The following is a 21,647-nucleotide window of genomic DNA, read 5'->3' as shown; positions in this document are numbered from 1 at the left end:
TATTTGCATGAGCGCACAGAATTGTGGATAACACTGTCACGGTTCGTTAATACTGAAGACAATTGATTAGCAGGCTGGCAGAATTCTGAACTGCTTGTGCCTACTTCACTTTTCTCACGCTGGATCTGCTCCCCGTTTGGCTCCGTCCCTCCACCACAGGATGTAGTTAAACTGTTTCCCAAAATCTGTCCTGCTGTCAATTCTAATTAGACTCCACCTGGACTGCTCCTTCTCTGTGTACAACCGAGAATTGTAAATTTAATTGTTTTCCATTTTTATTACAGCTCTGGGTTTTAATGACATAACGTGCCAATTTGTGCTTGTGTGTGTTACAGGTGGCCGAGATGCACGGAGAGTTGATCGAGTTTAATGAACGTCTATATCGCACCCTAATGGCTAAAGACCACCTCATCGTGCAGATGAGACAGGAACTTATTGAGCTGAGAGGTCCGGTGAGTTATTAACAACACACAGATGTCTTCCCACTAAAATTAATTTTGTCAAGATCCTTTCCTGTCTTTTCTTGACTTACACTCTTTGTAAGTTAGGTTCATATTTTCCCCCAAGCTCATTAACATTAGCGGAACCATAGCGCCCAGATAGCCCACATTTCACCAACAAGTACTCTTTATGTATTTTTTGCTTCTTTTATAATTTAAAAAAACAATGTTTAATTTTTTTCAATTAATCACTCAAACAAAACAATATGCAAAATTACCATAATAATGCAAGTCTAATTCCAAAACCAAACGCCACCCTGCATCATTCAGAATAGCTATAAACAGAGCAATTGAGAGGACACAAAAACATGACACAAAACAATCCAAAATCAGTCAAACAAAAATGAATATTATCAACAACAGTATCAATATTGATAACAATTCCAACATAGCAGACATTACTTTTGGAATCCCTCATTGACATTATCATTACAGCCATTTACAAACCCAGTTTCCATATTAGTTGGGTAATTGTGTTTGATGTAAATATAAACAGAATACAAAGATTTGCAAATCATTTTCAACCCATATTCAGTTGAATATGCTACAAAGACAACATCATTGATGTTCAAACTGATAAACATTTTTTTTTTTGCAAATAATCCTTAACTTTAGAATTTGGTGCCAGCAACACATGACAAAGAAGTTTGGAAAGGTGGCAATAAATACAGATAATGTTGAGGAATGCTCATTAAAACACTTATTTGGAACATCCCACAGGTGTGCAGGCTATTCGGGAACAGGTGGGTGCCATGATTGGATATAAAAACAGCTTTCCAAAAAATGCTCAGTCTTTCACAAGAAAGGATGGGGGAGGTACATCCCTTTGTCCACAACTGTGTGTGTAAATAGTCAAACAGTTTAAGCACAACGTTTCTCAAAGTGCAATTGCAAGAAATTTAGGGATTTCAACATCTACGGTCCATAATATCATCAAAAGGTTCAGAGAATCTGGAGAAATCACTCCACAAAAGCGGCATGGCCGGAAACCAACATTGAATGACCGTGACCTTCGATCCTTCAGACTGCACTGTACAAAAACCGACATCGATCTGTAAAGGATATCACCACATGGACTCAGGAACACTACAGAAAACCACTGTCACTAAATACAGTTCGTCACTACATTTGTAAGTGCAAGTCAAAGCTCTACTATGCAAAGCAAAAGCCATTTATCAACAACATCCAGAAACGCCGCCGGCTTCTCTGGGCCCCGAAATCATCTAAGATGGACTGATGCAAAGGGGAAAAGTGTTCTGTGGTCTGACGAGTCCACATTTCAAATTGTTTTTGGAAATATTTAACATCGTGTCAGCCGGACCAAAGGGGAAGTGAACCATCCAGACTGTTATCGAAGCAAAGTTCAAAAGCCAGCATCTGTGATGGTATGGGGGTGCATTAGTGCCCAAGGCATGGGTAACTTACACATCTGATAAGGCACTGTTAATGCTGAAAGGTACATACAGGTTTTGGAACAACATATGCTGCCATCGAAGCGCCGTCTTTTTCATGGACGCCCCTGCTTATTTCAGCAAGACAATGCCAAGCCACAGTCAGCACGTGTTACAACAGCGTGGCTTCGTAAAAACAGAGTGTGGGTACTTTCCTGGCCCACCTGCAGTCCAGACCTGTCTCCCATCGAAAATGTGTGGCGCATTATGAAGCGTAAAATACGACAGCGGAAACCCCGGACTGTTGAACGACTGAAGCTCTACATAAAACAAGAATGGGAATGAATTCCACTTTCAAAGCTTCAACTATTAGTTTCCTTGGTTCCCAAACTTTTATTGAGTGTTGTTAAAAGAAAAGTTGATGTATCACAGTGGTGAACATGTCCTTTCACAACTACTTTGGCACGTGTTGCAGCCATGAAATTCTAAGTTAATTATTATTTGCCAAAAAAAGAAAACATTTTATAAGTTTGAACATCAAATATCTTGTCTTTGTAGTGCATTCAATTGAATATGGGTTGAAAATGATTTGCGAATCATTGCATTCCGTTTATATTTACATCTAACACAATTTCCCAACTCATATGGAAACGGGGTTTGTATAAAAAAATATATAAATATTAAAAAAAATTAACAATAGTGATTCTTACTTCTTAAAATGAATCAGACATTCCTTTCCCATAATATTAGTTAGATTTTGAGTAATAGGTAGATAAATATTTGTATTCTGAACACCCCCCTTCCATCGCCAGACTTGATGTACCGCCCCCTCTTTGTGTGATGTCATCTACCAAACTAGAGCCCATTTTCCCATTAGACAGTGTGGAAAAAGGCATGAAAAACTATTATTGGATTAATTTGCATGTTTTTGTCAATCTGGTCTATTATTATTTCAAAACTGATATGGTTAACAATATGCACAAAAAAGAAATATACCAAATCTTAATTGCTGGACTTCCCTTCTTCTCTTCCATAGACACCACAGCCTGTTTTCTCATGCAGTCAGATTTTCCTCAAGCATTTTGAAGAAAACATCTGTAGTAAAAGACATAAAATAGAATACTAGCATCTTACCTTCTTTTTGTCTTGTTTTTCTTTGTCCGTTTTTCCACAAGTTCTGAATTAGTCTTTCGGTCTTCAAGGGGGAATCTGACTTTCCGAATCGCATTTCGCTTGAGTGTTTTTTTTATTTTAACTATTGCTTATTGAAATATTTGACGTATACAGTCCAAAAATACGATCAAACACATGTTAAATGTTGATATTTTTCTCCCCCGAAACAATGAACCCACAAAAACTATTAATCAAAAAAAATATTGATAATAAACTAGGGGTAACAAACAAACAAGACATGCATCAGTCAAATAAGTACAGACAAATATTGACATGAAGCCACAAACAACTGCACTCAAAGGGCACTCAACTGCACTCAAAGCAGTCAAAGGGCTCATTGATTATCTACATTTCAATTACTTTTCAATCAGGGTTAAATTTGATATCAGTCTTCTTTACCTATTTTAAGAGACCACCCCATACTTCCTGAAAGTCCACAGAACAACTGTTCAATGTCAGCCTAATTATCCAGTTTGAGAAAATACAGAATCACTTGAGTCTTCTTTCCATTCAAACTACAACCACAACCCTTCTTTTTCAAAGTCAGAATCAATAGAATGACCGCTGAAAATTACAACCCGCTGGCTCGGCCCGTCCCGAATCAAATTGCACCAGTCAATTTGACTGGAGAGGTTCATTCTTTTGTAATATGTCCATTATTTGGAAATTTATGCAGGCTGACCTCTTCTTTAATTTTATTGCTACAACCTGCAGCAATGCATCTGGCAGACATATTTGCTAATTCATTAAAATTTTGCACACACATATTCTGATTCGTGATGAAGAGGCTACCAAAACACATACTACACAATATGGAATCCAGAACTCCAGTCCAGAACTATTAAATAATTGCCACAGATCTCATTATTAGAGGGGCCACCTTAAATTTAAACCATTCCTTTGCAGTGTATTTGACAAGGAAAGGGAATATATTTGATAACTTGACTGGGTGTTCAAAATGGAATACCCCGCTGTGAAACCCTTTGATTTCTCCCAAGGTTTTAGCGTTACACATGTAAACTCCTGCAAGGAAACAGGCTTAAAATTCAAAAGCAGGTAACATTGCATACAGATTCAGATTTTTTTTTCTACAGTATACTAAAATTAAATTAAGAAACATGTAAGATAATTAATAAATTAAAACCTGATCAAATGGTAATTGACAGTGGTACCATCCATCCATCCATCCATTTTCTTTTCCGCTTATCCAACGTCAGGGATGTGTTCGGGTGGCATCCTGACCAGATGCCCGAACCACCTCATCTGGCTCCTCTCCATGTGGAGGAGCAGTGGCTTTACTTTGGGCTCCTCCCGGATTGCAGAGCTTCTCACCCTATCTCTAAGGGAGAGCCCCGCAGCCCGGCGGAGGAACCTCATTTTGGCCGCTTGTACCCGTGATCTTGTCCTTTTGTACATAACCCAGAGCCCATGACCATAGGTGAGGATGGGAACATACCTGTAGATCGACCGGTAAATTGAGAGCTTTGTCTTCCGGCTCAGCTCCTTCTTCACCACAACGGATCGATACAGCGTCCGCATTACTGAAGACGTTACACCGATCCGCCTGTCGATCTCATGATTGACAGTGGTACGGATGTCTTAATTAAGTAAATCCAAATTGTAGTCAAATCTAACGAGTTTGTTTTTAACCAAACACTAATACTAATAACACTATTACTAATTACCCATGTTATTATTTGTATTAATATTATTCGTATTATTAATATGAACTGGACTTTCACAATATTATGCTAGATCCACGTGACATCCATTGCACCGGGGGGCAGGAAGGAGGGGTCCTCTCCAAGGTTTCTCATTGTCATCCCACTGGGTTGAGTTTTTCCTTGCCCTGACGTGGGATCTGAACCAAGGATCTCGTTGTGGCTTGTGCAGCCCTTTGAGACACTTGTGATTTAGGGCTATATAAATAAACATTGATTGACTGGTTGATTGATATTACAAGCAGTAGTAGTAGTAGTAGTATTAGTATTTTTAAAAAATCATTTATGTCAGGATTATCCAATTTTTTTTGACATTCCTGGAGGAATACCTACTTGTTATTCAACATCTCATAATAAAACCCCCAAACACAAAAACATAGAGTAAATCATTATTATTATATCATAATAGAAATGGAAAATATTAGGAAAAAAAAGATAACCTACCAATAATAAACACAATAAAAAACTCACAAAGTTACACCATCTTATAATGTCCTGTTTGTTTGCTGTTCAAATATAAAAAGATAAAATTAAAATAGGTCTGGATTAGTTTTTGCCTCATTCGGGTGGGAATCCTGCGTGTGAATTCATCCCGCACCAGCTGCAGTGTGCTCAAACAACCACCAGGCACAATTTCTGAGCAGATAATACTGCATCATCTTTTTCTTTTTCGGACTTATCTGGTCTGTGTTGCCTTCTTCACATGGGCTTCACTCACGCTTTAAGTGAGGGATGTGGCAAAAACTAACCCGGGCATACGGCAATTTGCTTTTACTGATTAAAATCACACAGTTTTAAAGTGTTACTGGTAAGATTTTGCCTCGAGATTGCACTTTTTCTATGGAAGGATAGTGAACACAAGTAAAACATAGCACACAGATCTATTTGACTGCAGCTCACACACTGACACTGACATGCACACACAAACACACCGTCTCTGGTGTGAGCTGGTGTGGTGTTATAGAAGAGCGTCTCAGGAAGGTGAAGAACGGATATCTGATCCCTCAATTTAGCCTGCACTTGCTGGACTGCTCACTTTGTTTTTGCGTCCTTATTACTCGGCAGCTTCAAAGAGCTTCTCTCCAAATCTTGGTCACTTTAACTCAGTCTTTACAGTATACCTCAACGCATATCCCGCTACTTTACAATCTGGTATTTTTGTGTGCACCCCTTGGAGAGTGTAAACAGAGCTGAAGGATGCTGAGGTCATCACCGTGGCGACAGTGTTGCTCTTCCCCGCAGGTTTTCAAGCACAATAAGCCAGCTCTGGGTGGCAGGGATGGCGTATAAATCACACCCTCTTTTTCACACGCAATCATGCCGATTGCCAACATCTGGAATTGGTCATGTGGTTCCTCAAGGGACATAGGCCACTAAATAGACTGACGCATATCAGACATACACTAGGGATAGAACAGTTTATGAAATAAATCGGTTGACCTGACAAGATTCGGCGTACGTGTTTTTCTCGGATCATATGATTTCTCTTTGTGTTAATAATCAGTTTGGAGAATGTACGTGTAGTTGTGATCATATCCATGTGCTTTCTGAGGTCAAGTAGGCTGTACGATCCCCCCAATAACCGAATTGGCCAATTAAAATAGAATCCTGTAATCCTGTTAAACGCAAAAAATCATGAGATGACATTTCTGTTTGAAATTCCACCATCATAAGGAGAAAGAACGTGTAAGGCCACTTAAAACACTGGCTAAATCTGCAAATAGACTAGGAAGCCAATGCGAGCCAGGACAATCCATCTCATCTACTTGTGTTGTTGAGATGCAATCTCAATGTACAGACAGGAGAGTAGCCGTAACTCATCCTCAAGTTGTTACCACTCAAAAACAGAGCAGCCATCAAGCGCCCTTAAGAACAGCGGCGCACTTCCAGCCTTCACAATGACATCCGGTCTGACTGCACTAACAAAGCTTTTTTTTTATGCAAAGTATTCTATATAAGCATTTTGTACTTGAAGCACCCATTGGTCACATTATGTTAAAAAATAAATATGTCTTGACTTAAAATTCTACTCAAAATTCTCCAATGACGTATTGCACCAATAAATAGGGATTAACATACACTTTTGTTGGGGGAGCATGGTGGATTAGGGCAGTGGTTCTCAACCTTTTTTCAGTGATGTACCCCCTGTGAACATGCTTTTAATTCAAGTACCCCCTAATCAGAGCAAAGCAGTTTTGGTTGGAAAAAAGAGATAAAGAAGTAAAATACTGCACTATGTCGTCAGTTTCTGATTTATTAAATTGTTTAACAGTGCAAAATATTGCTCATTTGTAGTAGTCTTCCTTGAACTATTTGGAAAAATATATATAAAAATAACTAAAAACTTGTTGAAAAATAAACAAATGATTCAATTATAAATAAAGATTTCTACATAAAGAAGTAATCATCAACTTAAAGTGCCCTCTTTGGGGATTGTAATAGAGATTCATCTGGATTCATCAACTTAATTCCAAACATTTCTTCACAAAAAAGAAATATTAAACGTCAATATTTATGGAACATGTCCACAAAAAATCTTGCTGTCAACACTGAATTTTGCATTGTTTATTTTTTTTTTCACAGTTTATGAACTTACATTTATATTTTGTTAAAGTATTATTCAATAAATATATTTTTAAGGATTTTTGAATAGTTGCTATTTTTAGAATATTTAAAAAAAATCTCACGTACCTCTTGGCATACTTTCAAGTACCCCCAGGGGTACGCGTATCCCCATTTGAGAACCACTGGATTAGGGGTTAGTGCGTTTGCCTCAAAATACAAAGGTCCTGGGTACGATCCTGGGCTCGGGATCCTTCTGTGTGGAGTTTGCATGTTCTCCACCTCCAAAGACATGCACCTGGGGATAGGTTGATTGGCAACACTAAATGGGCCCTAGTGTGTGAATGTGAGTCTGAATTTTGTCTATCTGTGTTGGTCCCTGGGATGAGGTGTCCAGGGTGTACACTGCCTTCCACCCGAATGCAGCTGAGATAGGCTCCAGCACCCCCCGTGACGCCTAAAGGGACAAGCGGTAGAAAATGGATGTATGGATGCATTTTTGTTTTTATTTTAACAGAGGAAATTCTAATGCTGGTCAAGTTTGTGCTCCACTTTATGTTTATGTTTAAAAGTTGTACAGTTAATTTAACAGTCAGAACTTTAAGGGCCATTCACACATTGCCAGTTTGGATGGTTGTCCATGCTGTATTTAAAACCTCGTGAACCGTGTCGTGTCTCAACGATGGCGGAAAGTCTTCAACAAGTTTTTTAACATGGCGCCGATGCCGATTGGCAAATTAGTACCAAGTTCTCCCCAAAAGGCGGTGGTGTCCTCCACCTTCTGCTCCGCATTAATCGCCGTGCCTACATGTGAAGTGAAGTGAATTACATTTATACAGCACTTTTTTTCTAATGACTCAAAGCGCTTTACATAGTGAAACCCAATATCTAATTTTTACATTTAAACCAGTGTGGGTGGCACTGGGAGCAGGTGGGTAAAGTCTCTTGCCCAAGGACACAACGGCAGTGACTAGGATGGCGGAAGCGGGGATCGAACCTGCAACCCTCAAGTTGCTGGGACGGCCGCTATACCAACCGAGCTATACCGCCCCATGTAGCTCTCTGATGAGCCCGTAATGCTTTTGTGTTTAACTCTGCCATCCCCGTGTAGTTACCGTGTTAACTTTGGGAATTTCAAGTAGGAAAATTGAAGTGATTTTCCATCCATCTATTTTCCATCGCTTGTCCCTTTTGGGTGCTGGAGCCTATCCCACTTGCATTCGGGCGGAAGGCGATTTTGTGATGCAAAAACAAAGGCTGCCGTTCGTTACACGGAAAAAGACGTTTTTTAAAATGGCCCATTTTGAAACGCTGAGACCACCACAAAAAGTTTACCATGTTTAATTTTTTTGTCGGGTCCACGACGGTTCTCGAGGTTTATGGGGCATGAGTGAAAGATGACACTGTTTTTTGTTCGGTATTAACACTGTCTTTCGCGGCGCACTGCAAATTGCCAAACCACCAGTGTTTGAACGCACCTCTAGGAGCCATTTAAAGTTATATTTTACAAGATGTTTTTGAAAGAACCACAATGGTGGATTATTGGAGTATGTGGTATTAAAAAGAACAACAATGTACAACAAACTAAACCTAAAACTGTGACCACAAAGCTGTGACGAGATCCGAACCATTCCATCTCTAACGCACGCGCACAAACATTCACAATTGCATGGGGGTTGTCAGATTAGGATAACAACAACAGTTTACACAGTTCACTCATAACAAAAATGTTCCAGATGTTGATTGCAGTGAGTAAACATTGATTCCAGCTGGTCACAGGTGCATGTATGAACCTCACAACCCATGGAAAAGCATAATCATTAATTTACTTTTTGTCTGTTTTTATATACTCAGGTTCCAGGTGATTTAAGCCAGACATCAGACGACCCCAGCCTCTCTGATTTTGAAACGTAAGAATTGCTTATTTCTGGTTTATACAGTTATATTATAGCTGAGATACCTATGTTATATTCTTGAACTAAAAAAATATGTAAATATCCTAATAGTAATAATTTCTGGAAAAATGGACGTCTGTGTTCTGTCTGTGCCTTATAAAAAGTATTTTAGAAAAATAAAACCCCAGAAGACAAAATAATTTGTCTTCTTGGTGGTCAACCCCCAGATCCAATCGTAGGATTCAGAGAACGGAGGGTTGAGCAAAACCCATTAAGGTACCTCCTAATTGGCTGACACGATATATAGTGAAGCGCGTGCACGGTGCAAACTTGTTTTCGATAAAGCATGGCTGCCGAACACCCGCCTGGAAAGATACCTCTGCTTGCTTTTACAGTATAGACTGATAAAGAAAAAAAAAACTAAAAGAGGAAATCAGAGAAAGAAAAGGAAGACGCTGTATGTCTAAAAAAAAACAAAGGAGAGGCTAAACTCCAATAAATATTGGTGTGGCATATTCAAGATGGAGTGCATTGAGGGCTCGTCCTGTACTAACCTTGGACACGCAAGTGGCTGTTTTCCTTCTAAACAGATAATCTAATGTTAATTTATCCTACATGTTGTGTGTATCCTTTTGCGTGGCAAATTGTAAGCAAGAAAATACCAATTAGGGGATCCTTCGATGCAACTTCAGACTGTCAACCTATGCGTGTGCACGTACAGCTCTTGTGCACTTCCAGAGAGGAGGATACTGGGACGGACTATCAATGAAGTGGGCAGAGTGAGGGGCGGGATTTACAAGATTCAAGTACCTCAGCTTTAACAGAGCACTTAGTTTGTGCAACATATACAAAACAATCTTGCAAACGTCAAATACGTGTCTATACACTCTTTTTTTTAACTGGTAATGGTAATAGTCACCATTTAGTTTATTTGGACCATGTTACATTGAAGTTACATTTAAAGAACATTGCATGTGTACCCACAAACATGTCTGGAAGTAGTTGAAAGAAGCAAAGCTAATTTATTGCTTCTGCTTATCTCAGCAATTACTGAAAGTTTGTTCAATTTCTGTGTTCAAATATGTTCCCATATTACCAATTTGTTGGACAAAATAATAAGGAAGGGTGATACAGTCATCCCTCCGGACATGACCCCGATAATTGAATTTCCGCGACCTAGGAATTAATAATTATAAATTAAATATTTTTATAGTTAAATCATAAAAAACATGTTTAAGACCTTCTTAATATGTTTTTCAACATTATGAGAACCCTTTTAGACATGAAATAACACAATTTAGTCACCTTTACAGTTGTTTAATTCATTAGAGCAATGCTGCCTTTACCATGATTTGATTAACGTGCACCTCGACTTAAACAAGTTGAAAAAGTTATTTGGGTGTTACCATTTAGTGGTCAGTTGTACGGAATATGTACTGTACTGTGCAATCTACTAATCTACTGGGGCGGTATAGCTCGGTTGGTAGAGCGGCTGTGCCAGCAACTTCAGGGTTGCAGGTTCGATCCCCGCTTCCGCCATCCTAGTAACTGCTGTTGTGTCTTTGGGCAAGACATTTTACCCACCGGCTCCCAGTGCCACCCACACTGGTTTAAAAAAAAAATAAAAAAATGTAACTTTGATATTAGGTTTCACAATGTAAAGTGCTTTGAGTCACTTGAGAAAAGCGCTATATAAATATAATTCACTTCACTTCACTACTAATAAAAGTCTTAATCAATCAATCAATCAATCAATGCCTGACTCACTGGCCATGACTGTAGTATTTATATTTTTTGTTTATTTTATCATTATTTTGCCTAAAATGCCTGAACAAGGACCAAAGATTTGTAGAATATGCTTTTAAAAAATATAAAAATATCCCCCAAAAATCTGCAATGTGGCGATGCCGCGATATTTAAAGTTCTATGTGGAAAGGGACAACTGTATTAGTCCGTAGCTTTTATGGAATGCTTATTATTATTGATGAAAGAAGAGTTTATGAGAAATTCACTTATTATATGACAATAATGCGTGAGTTAAAAATGCAGGAGTAAAAACGTCACCACACGATCGGTACCGGAAGACACGATCTGTCTACTGTACAGAAGCAGGAAGACTACATCACATCCTTGACTTGCAATTTTTACGATGGAGCTTCTGCTATGTCGTTTTTTGTGAGATATGTGTGTTTCATTCATGTTTTGTATAAAAAATACCTCACCCTAGAGTAAAAGGGAACAAGAATATAAACATGAACAAGGGGTAGATTAAAAAAAAATTTAAATCTCTGAGTATTATGGCCATATTTTACACCACTTTCACTCTTATGTCATTGCAATAAATGACGCTCGAGGGTATGTCATTTATTAAATATAGATTTTTTTTCTGCTGCCTACCAAAAAGTTGACTTTTAAATTATCAGTGTTGTCAATTATTGTATTTCATGTAAATAAAGTACTAAAAAAAAAGAAGATTTCTTTGCTATTAAGGATGCTGAGCACATTATTCAAGTTTCTGTACAGATTTGTACGGTTTGATAATCAGTACTGTACTGTTGCCACAGTTACTTTGAAAAAGTAATCTGATTACACCTTCAAAAAGTAACTTAGTTACATTCCTGACAAAGTAATTTAAAATAACTGAGTTAGACTACAAGTTACTTTATTAGTTACATGATCTTGCTGGCACATTATCCAACCTTAATATTATCTGTAGACAGTATAATGGTTCTATTTCCAGCTGGAAAATGCGAATTTCTCTAATTCCTCAATTGTTTGTTTTGCTTTTACATCAACATCACTACCCGAGATGAAAGAAGAAAGCAAATCCATCTTTTTAAGGAAAATGCCCAAAATAGTAACGCACAGTGACTTGACTAAATTACTTTAATTACTTTAATGTTTGTGGTCACATTAGAGTATCACCTATAATAACTAAATAGTAACGTCAATAAATTCAGGATATGGGAAAGGTAAAACATAATTAGGGATGTAACCTACGGCAGTGTGTTTGCCAAAGTTTTTTTTCATTTTCTTTCAAGTCAGATTTTTCTCTTTTTGTATAATTGTTTATAATCTTATTAACAGCTGCAGTTTTTGGTTTTGTGTCTTGGTTATAATACATACATGCACAATTCTAGTTAATTTAGGAAAATAAATGTGCTTTTTATTACTTACTGTGGTAGAATCCAGGTTATTACCTCTATGTTTATTTTTTAAGCTCACTTTGCTCTGAAAGCGGAACTCCAATTTTTTTAATTTTGCCGTCTGTTCATAATCATTATGAAAGACATGACGGAGGGTGGATTTTTATATTAATACATTCAATCAAAAGTCTGAACCGTTCAATTCTGCCTATAGAGCCCCTAAAAATACATCCAATCACCTCAATTGAGGTTTTATATACGTGATGTAAATACATATGTAATGTAGTAACAGGCATATATTTATGATAAAATTTAATATTTACCTATTTTCATAGGTAAATATAAATAAGCATAATTGGCGCATTATTGCAGAAATGCATTAAGACATCTGATTCTTTGTTTTCTCCTTTACCGATTATTACTCACTGCAGACTTTATGAGAGCCAACAAACATAATTGTCACGGAGTGATGGTGACGAACCCCAAGATGCAGAGATGACAGGCTTGGTACATGAAATTTTTTTTTCAATGTTCTAAAAAAGGCAAGAAAAACACAAACCAGGAACAGGGACAGGAGTCGAGATCCAGGGAATAGCTCACATCATCCAAAAAAAGGCAGTCCACAGCATACAGCAAACAATACTCCAGCACTGACTGGAGGGCAAGGCAGGTTTAAATAATGCCCCTGATTAGTGCTCAGGCAGCAGGTGAGCGGGCGAACACTAATCAGAGGCAGGTGGAAATAATAAGTAACCATGGTAATTAAAAACAAACAAGGGTGCACAAAAAACAGGAACCGAAGGAGTCTTATACAGAATATAAAAAACATGATCCAGACCACAGATCATGACAGAACCCCCTTCTTAAGGACAGATCCCAGATGTCCAAAACCAAAAAAACAAGATCAAGAGTCATGGGAGGATGCGAGGGTGGGGACTCGGCGGTGGCTTGCTAGACCAAGTGTCCCCGCAATCAGCGAGGGAGAGCCAGGTGGCGGCGACGTGTAGAACGCCGCTGCACCTGATGAGACGGGCGACCCGGGAACGGCCACATTCTTGGCCGCCGAGGAGGTGGACGCACTTGGTGTGGCGAACGACCAGGGAACGGCCACATCTGTGGTCGACGAGGAGGTGGGTGCGTCATCGTCGTGGCAGGCGTGGAAGCTGCGTGCGTCGTTGTTGTGGCAGGTGTGTAAGCTGCGCGCGTCGTTGTCGTGGCAGGCGTGGAAGCTTTGTGCGTCATCCTCGTGGTAGGAGTGGAAGCTACGTACGTCGTCCTCCTGGCAGGTGTGGAAGCTGCGCGCGTCGTCCTCGTGGCAGGCGTGGAAGCTGTGCGCATCGTCCTCGTGGCAGGCGTGGAAGCTGTGACTGGCGAAGCTTGGCGGGGTGCAGCAGGCGGCGAAGTTTGGCTTGGGTCTTGCCTTGGGTCTTGGCGGCGTGGAGCTGCTACTTGTGGCACTTGGCGGCGTGGTGCAGGTACGGGAGTTTTGCATAGAGCTTGGCATGGTGAAGCTTGGCATGGTGCTAGCCTTGAAGCTGGAATGGGTGCTAGCCTTGAAGCAGGAGTTAGCCTTTGAGCAGGTGCTAGCCTTGGTTTTGGCGGAGGTGGCCTAGCTGGGGGTTGCGGCTTGGCAGGCCGGAGAACCAGTGGTGATGGCCGGGCCGGAGGTTGCTGCCTGGTTGGGTGCAGCTGAGTCACCCCACTAGCACAGCTCCCGGCCCTAGCCCCCCCCTCAAGGGGCGGACCCAAAACGTCCCCAAAGAGGACCACAGACGACAGGGATGGGTGGGAGGGAGCTTGAAAGGAGTCAAAACATCTCTATTCGGCCATCGTTGACAGCATCCCATCAAGCCTCTCCGCCATAGAAATCTCTGCGGGGTTCGTATTTGGCTGGAGTATTCTGTCACGGAGTGGTGGTGACGAACCCCAAGATGCAGAGATGACAGGCTTGGTACATGAAAACGTTTTTTTAATGTTCAAAAATAGGCAAGAAAAACACAAACCAGAAACCAGGAAACAGGGACAGGAGTCGAGATCCAGGGAATAGCTCACAGCATCCAAAAAATGGCAGTCCACAGCATACAGCAAACAATACTCCAGCACTGACTGGAGGGAAAGGCAGGTTTAAATAATGCCTCTGATTAGTGCTCAGGCAGCAGGTGAGCGGGCGAACACTAATCAGAGACAGGTGGAAATAATAAGTAACCATGGCAATTAACAAAAAACAAGGGTGCAGAATATAAAAAACATGATCCAGACCACAGATCATGACAACAATAAAACCTCGTTTACTGTGCAAGATCTGATCTCCTTAGAATTCTGGCTGCTGGGATGTTCATATTTTCCCAAATTAAATGAAGAATGACTGTAATCCTCACAAAGAAACAGAGTGGTGTGGGGGGAACAAACGCTTTTTGTGTTGTTTTTGCCAGTTCCAGATTCTAAATTGGATGGAAAAATGTAGGCGCTTGACTGATTACCTACTCCAGGGGTCGGCAACCTTTATCACTCAAAGAGCCATTTTGACCCGTTTCACAAAGAAAAGAAAACAATGGGAGCCACATAACTCTTTTGAAATTTATAATTAAATAATACTGCATAGAGAGTTTTTTTTTTTTGCTTTGTGCAATGTATAAACCAGGGCCTCAGACACGCGGCCCGCACCTTAATATGAAAATTTAATGGTAGTGCGGCCCGCAAGTTTTATATGAATGCCGCTTGACAGCGTCACACTTGCCAACCCTCCCAATTTACCCGGGAGTCTCCCGAATTTCAGAGTAATTATTCTCTCGAATGTACGCTGGTATTCACCCAATGAACAATAATAAGGGCGTACAATGATGGCCCTACCGCTAGCGCCCTCTACAGCTTGTACAAATAGCTTGCCAGCCCAAAGAATTGTTTGACGAGGCTATTGCAGACACACGTAAGAGACTGCAAGGCATCCTTATTCAACAGCAATACAGGTCACACTGAGGGTGACCATTTAAACAACTTTAGCACTCTTACTAATATGTGCCACACTGTGAACCCACACCAAACAAGAATGACAAACACATTTCAGGAGAAACTCCGCACTATAACACAACATAGACACGACAGAACAAATACCCAGAATCCCATGTATCCCCGACTATTCCGGGCTACATTATACACCCAGCTACCACCAACCCAATCCCCCCAGCCCTCTGTGCGTCGGTTGAGGTGTGGGGGGGGGGGGGGGGGGGGAGTATAATGGAGCCTGGAAGAGTCAGGGATACATGGGATTCTGGGTATTTGTTCTGTCGTGTTTATGTTCTGTTATAGTGAGGATGTTCTCCTGAAATGTGTTTGTCATTCTTGTTTTGTGTGGGTTCACAGTGTGGCGCATATTAGTAAGAGTGTTAAAGTTGTTTGTATCACAACCCTCAGTGTGACCTGTATGGCTGTTGAGCAAGTATGCCTTGCAGTATCGTATGCGTTCAGATAGAGGTCGCATCTAAAATGTGTCCGGCGGGCACGCACGCAGATAGCATGGTGAAAATCCTGGCGCGATGACATGTAGAAAGGGTGTTAGAGGCATTGTCATCACAGCACGGCAAAGTTGATGTCTGGGTGAAAATCAAAAAATCTTAACTCGGGAGATTTCTGATAGAGACACTGAAACTTGGAAATCTACCGGACTTCTCCGGGCGGTCGGCAAGTATGCGGCTGAGCCACATCAGAGTGGTCAAAGAGCCACATGCGGCTCCGGAGCCGCGGGTTGCCGACCCCTGACCTACTCAGATGTCGCATGTCCAGGTGAGATGCATGATTTATGATGTACAATACACTTACAGGGAACAGGGAAGCGAGGAAACAGCAGACCACTCGATGATGTAAACATAGGGACACAAGCAAGTAATCACATCACCGCTATTAATAGTTTGCCTGTGTTAGTGCTTATAATAACTATCACTAATACTTAGTTTATATACATGTCACACAAAGGCAATTGAGTATTATTGGTGCTTTTTTAATGGTTATCAGATTTAAAGAGGGCAATAGTGGAACTCCCATTGGCGTAACTTTACGCGGACTTTTATTTAGGTTTAATTAATATTTAGAATGCATTAAAAAAAATCCATTCGTCATGTCTTTCGTAATGATTGTGAACGATAGGGAAAATTCCCCCAAAAGTGCACTAACTCTTTAACAGCAGGTCAATTGTGCACCTGGTCTTGCTGTGTAACTGGACAGCCGCCATAAAAATAAACACATTTTTCATAAAATCAACAAAAGTAGTCAACCATGGGAGAGTTTGACAACATAAACGATGGCGACTTAGGCGGGTTACACTGTAATTAATAACAAATTAATTCACAATAAATGATATTACACACAAGTCATTTAATTTGTTTCTTTTATGTCAAATATAATGAATATTTTATGAATGAATTATTTAGTTTTGGGACAAGGGTCCAACTGCAGGGCAGTGTAAAGGCCAAAAAGTACTTTAGGACGAGAAAGTAAAAAGACACAGATGACACGACTGAATTATACAAATCACGCACTTCTATGGATTCATGGTGAGGCGTGCTGGGTCCATTTTGAACATCTGCTCAAATGACGATGATCATGGTTCCTAGTCCTTCCTTGAGAGAGAGCGAACGAGAGCACTAATCTCTTTCTCCTGCCATAGCTCAAAGAGCCCTTTCTTCAACCCAGCATGCTTCCATTCATGTTCCTGTGACACTTCCCACTTGCTGGAGCTCACTCAGTGTTCTAGTCAAGAGTGGATGATGATAATGATGATTATGAAGATGAACATAATCGGCCATAGCAGTGAAGATGATGTTATTTGTGTCATACTAAAGGGCTCATCGGGCACTCATCAACGTGTGGATCCCTTCTGTGTTCCTGCAGGGCCGAGCCGCTAATGCCTACCACGTCTATCAGGTAAAGAAAAAAATCTTTCAACTTGACAGTCGGATCAAACACTCATGTCTAAGCCATTTTGGTCCCTTAAGAATTTTTGTTTCATATACATGGCCAGAGTCTTTCTGTTAATGTAAACAATTTCATTTGTCCACCATGTTTGTGGCATTTTAATTGGTCTGATGTGACACGACTAAATTCATTGGCGGCATGTGAAGTTTGCGAACCCAGAAGAATTTGTAAAAGAACCGCAGCATTGTATAACGCACATTGGTCACAGCATGGGAAAAAAGTAGCGGCGTATTGTCTGGAAATTAGTTCAAGGTTACAAGTCTATATCCAACATCAACTTGACTTGTCATTTTTTGTGATATTTGAGTGTTTTAATAATGTTTTGTATACAAAATAGCTTACCTAAGAGTAAAAGGGAACACAAATATAAACAAAGGCCTCAAATTTTTACTTTTGAAGGTCAAAACGAGTGTTGCCTTTACTGTTGCATCACACATGTCCCAAAGTTGACCTAGCAAGTTAAATCTTTTATTATAATAATCAAATAATAGCAGTCATTATCAATATATCATTTACTAACGTTGAATTTATGGGTGGGGCGATCTGTTGTGGAAGAATTTCAGACATATACCTCTATCAGAGATCACATTTAGTTCACCTTAAAACAGGGGTCGGGAACCTTTTTGGCTGAGAGAGCCATGAAAGCCAAATATTTTAAAATGTATTTCTGTGAGAGCCATATCATATTTTTTAACATTGAATCAACTAAATGCGTACATTTTTTAAGTAAAACCAACATTTTTAGAGTATAATAAGTCTCTAATTATTTTTAATAACATTGTTATTTTTTGAACAGGTGCGGTTTAAACGGATGGATGGATTAAAATGCATGAGAATGTTTTATATTTTGAACATTATTTTTAACATCGTGATTACCAGCGGAATTATTCATTACTTATCGTGTTAAGCAATGTCAGCTAAGATTTACCTGAGAGCGAGATGAAGTCATCAAAAGAGCCACATCTGGCTCTAGAGCCATAGGTTCCCTGCCCCTGCCTTAAAACATACCCCATCTTGAACAATCATATGTGTGCTGTAGCACAAGCATGTGATAGTGTTCAACTTTTTTGTCTGGAAAGTATATCATTACAGCATTTTAGTAGCATTTATGTAATCTAGTAACAACATTTTTGATGAATGTACATATATTAACATTCTTAATACATGGCACTAGAATAATCACAAATGTGATTGAGAAGTGTGGGTGTAATTTGCCTTTTGCCTTGCCAAAATAAGAGTTTGCATGCAGCATTTAAAGGGGAACATTATCACAATTTCTGAAGGGTTAAAATATAGCTACAAATGAGGCATAATGATGCAATATGTACATACAGCTAGCCTAAATAGCATGTTAGCATTGATTAGCTTGCAGTCATGCCGTGACCAAATATGTCTGATTAGCACACTCCACATAAGTCAATAACATCAACAAAACTCACCTTTGTGATTTTGTTGACTTTATTGTTGGAAATGCATCTGCTTTGAGTGTCGCAGGATATCCACACATTCTTGCCATTTCTGTCGTAGCATAGCTGTCGTCGGTACAGTGTGCAGAACAAACGAGGGACTTTTGTATCTTTTGACCACTCTTGCAACTTGATTCCGTCTCTGTTCGTGTTGTTACACCCTCCGACAACACACCAGCGAAGCATGATGTCTCCAAGGTACGGGAAAACAGTCGAAAAAAACGGAAAATAACCGAGCTGATTTGACTTGGTGTGTGTAATGTGTTTGAGAAAATGGCGGATTGCTTCATGTTGTGACGTCACGGGTGAAAGGTCATTGCTCGACAGGCTATCAATTGAAAGGCGTTTAAATCGCCAAATTCACCCTTTTACAGTTCGGAAATCGGTTAAAAAAACATGGTATTTTTTCTGCAACATCAAGGTATATATTGACACTTACATTGGTCTGGTGATAATGTTCCCCTTTAACTCTGCTGCTATAAACTAACCTGCAAAATAGCAACACTTACGCATAACACGCAGTTATTGACATTGATAGGTTGCGTGTGAATCGCATCACAGTGTAACGACCTGGCACAATTTTTGTGTGGTGTTGGAGTTGTCCGACTGTTTTTTTGTCTGTGAACACATCACCGTGTGTGCGTCTTTTGGCGCAAATGAAAGAGCGGCTGATGTCAATACAACATGTTTATATATTTGTCTGCGTGTGATTACGGCAGGAAGTGGCCAGTTATGCCGACAATAATTAGTTTTCCTCAATTAAGTAATTGTTGAAACAGCCTCCATCCCCTCCTTAAAACGTCTCGGCAGACGTTGTCATTGCTTTATCTGTTGTGACCACTTATGACCTGTCACTCACAGAGATGCATTGCCAAATTGTAAAGCGCTTTGGATATCAATCCAGGTACAGTAAAGCTCGATATCAATACAGACAATTTACCGTTCACCATTGCAAAGTGGGACAGAATAAATTGTGTTTACTTTGTTTGAAGTTTGGGTTGGATTTTGGATTCAGATGTTTTGTGCTGCATACATTATCCGTGTGCGGAGGACACGGGAGCACTGTGCAATTGCCTCGGCACGCACCTTAGAAGGGAACATTGCTGAGCACGTTCTGAGCATGCCATGTTGTCTTTTTAGTAAATCACTTTTGCAATAGCTATCGTGCATCTTTAATGTGTAATATTGTACATGCCTTACAAATATGGCATGTCTAACTTGTGTGCTATTGTGTGCTCAGCTGTTGTGTAGCTGCTGGCTTCTAGTAGCCTATAGCATTTTACCTTTTGTTAATGACTTCACTAAAATACAAGAAAAGACCAACCTTGCGTGGTTATTGTAGAACATTCAGATGTAAACTGGCTGTCCAGCTTTGCACAAGTAAACAGTAGTATCGCAGGCTGTATCACAGATTTTAAATGCAGGCTGATATCAGACAATACCAGTTTTGTTTTGCTGATATCGGACTGATCATGATACACTTGACAGATTCAGTTTAATAGTTAAAGTAGTGTCGATTTTAGTCATGTGGTTAAATTATTACAAATTTTCTCCTCCAAACATATTGCTGGGTATTGTGGCCTCAATTTTTGTTTCATCTGACCTCACATGGACAAAGATAAGACCTTCTAGAGGAAAGTTCTGTGGTCAGATGAAACAAAAATTTAGCTGTTTGCCCACAATGCCCAGCAATATGTTTGGAGGAGAAAAGGTGAGGCCTTAAATCCCAAGAACACCATCCTACCGTCAATCATGGTGGTTGTATTATTATGCTCTGGGCCTGTTTTGCTGCCAATGGATTTGGTGCTTTACAAAGAGTAAATGGGACAATGAAAAATGAGGATTACCTCTAAATTCTTCAGGACAACCTAACATCAGCTCGGAGCTTGGGTCTTAAGCGCAGTTGGGTGTTCCAACAGGACAATGACCCCAAACACACGTCAAAAGTGGTAAAGGAATGGCTAAATCAGGCTAGAATTAAGGTTTTAAATCACCTTCCCAAAGTCTTGACATGCGGACAATGCTGAAGAAACAAGTCCACAATAGAAAACCAACAAATTTAGCTGAACTGCACCAATTTTGTCAAGAGGAGTGGTCAAAAATTCAACCAGAAGCTTGTGGATGGCTACCAAAAGCGCCTTATTGCAATGCAACTTGCCAAGGGACATGTAACCAAATATCAAAATTACTGTATGTATACTTTTGACCCAGCAGATTTGGTCACATTTTCAGTAGACTCATAATAAATTCATAAAAGAACCAAACTTCATGAATGTTTTTGGTGACCAACAAGAATGTGCTCCAATCACACTATCCCCAAAAAATAAGAGTTGTAGAAATTATTGGAAACTCAAGACAGCCATGACATTATGTTCTTTACAAGTGTATGTAAACTTTTGACCACGACTGTATCCATAAAAATAAAAAATAAAATAAAAATAATACTAATATTAATTTTTGTGAAGGAATCAATAAAGTACTATCTATCTATATATGTATAAGGTGAATGGGGCGATAAAGCTAAAGTTTCCGTTAGTTAAGGTTACTATTGACTGAAATGTGCCTTGCGGGCTGGATGCACGTTGATTTTCAAATGGTCTAATTGTCCCACGGGTTGTTAGTTTGACACTCGTGGTGTAGAAAATGTGCCTATTGTACTAATATACGTGTGATATCTATCATTGTCGTGTGGTACCAAATTAGAATTCCACTCCTGTAAGCATGTATTGTCTAGACTCTAGAGCACAATTTTCTGCTGGAGTGCAAGGAAATGAGAAGTAATTGCCCATTCCAATGTCATCTTTTCCATCACAGAGGGAAATGTT

The 21,647-nt window shown here is 39.8% G+C and overlaps 1 protein-coding gene across 3 annotated transcripts in view; it reads left to right on the top strand.

Moving 5' to 3' along the window:
- snx29 (sorting nexin 29) overlaps positions 1–21,647 on the top strand; it is a 350,232-nt gene that overhangs the window by 208,468 nt on the left and 120,117 nt on the right. For 2 of the 3 annotated variants that reach the window (XM_061908913.1, XM_061908914.1), the window contains exons 16-18: positions 336–452; positions 9,202–9,257; positions 17,224–17,305. In XM_061908913.1, coding sequence (XP_061764897.1) covers positions 336–452; positions 9,202–9,257; positions 17,224–17,305 — 255 coding nt within the window. The remainder of the gene's footprint in view (positions 1–335; positions 453–9,201; positions 9,258–17,223; positions 17,306–21,647) is intronic. The other variant, XM_061908915.1, reaches the window with a different exon arrangement.

Source organism: Nerophis ophidion, linkage group LG08 (assembly GCF_033978795.1).
Source record: "Nerophis ophidion isolate RoL-2023_Sa linkage group LG08, RoL_Noph_v1.0, whole genome shotgun sequence".
Lineage (NCBI taxonomy): Eukaryota > Metazoa > Chordata > Actinopteri > Syngnathiformes > Syngnathidae > Nerophis > Nerophis ophidion.
Note: the sequence above shows the minus strand (reverse complement) of the source record. Positions and strands in the feature narration are given on the sequence as shown.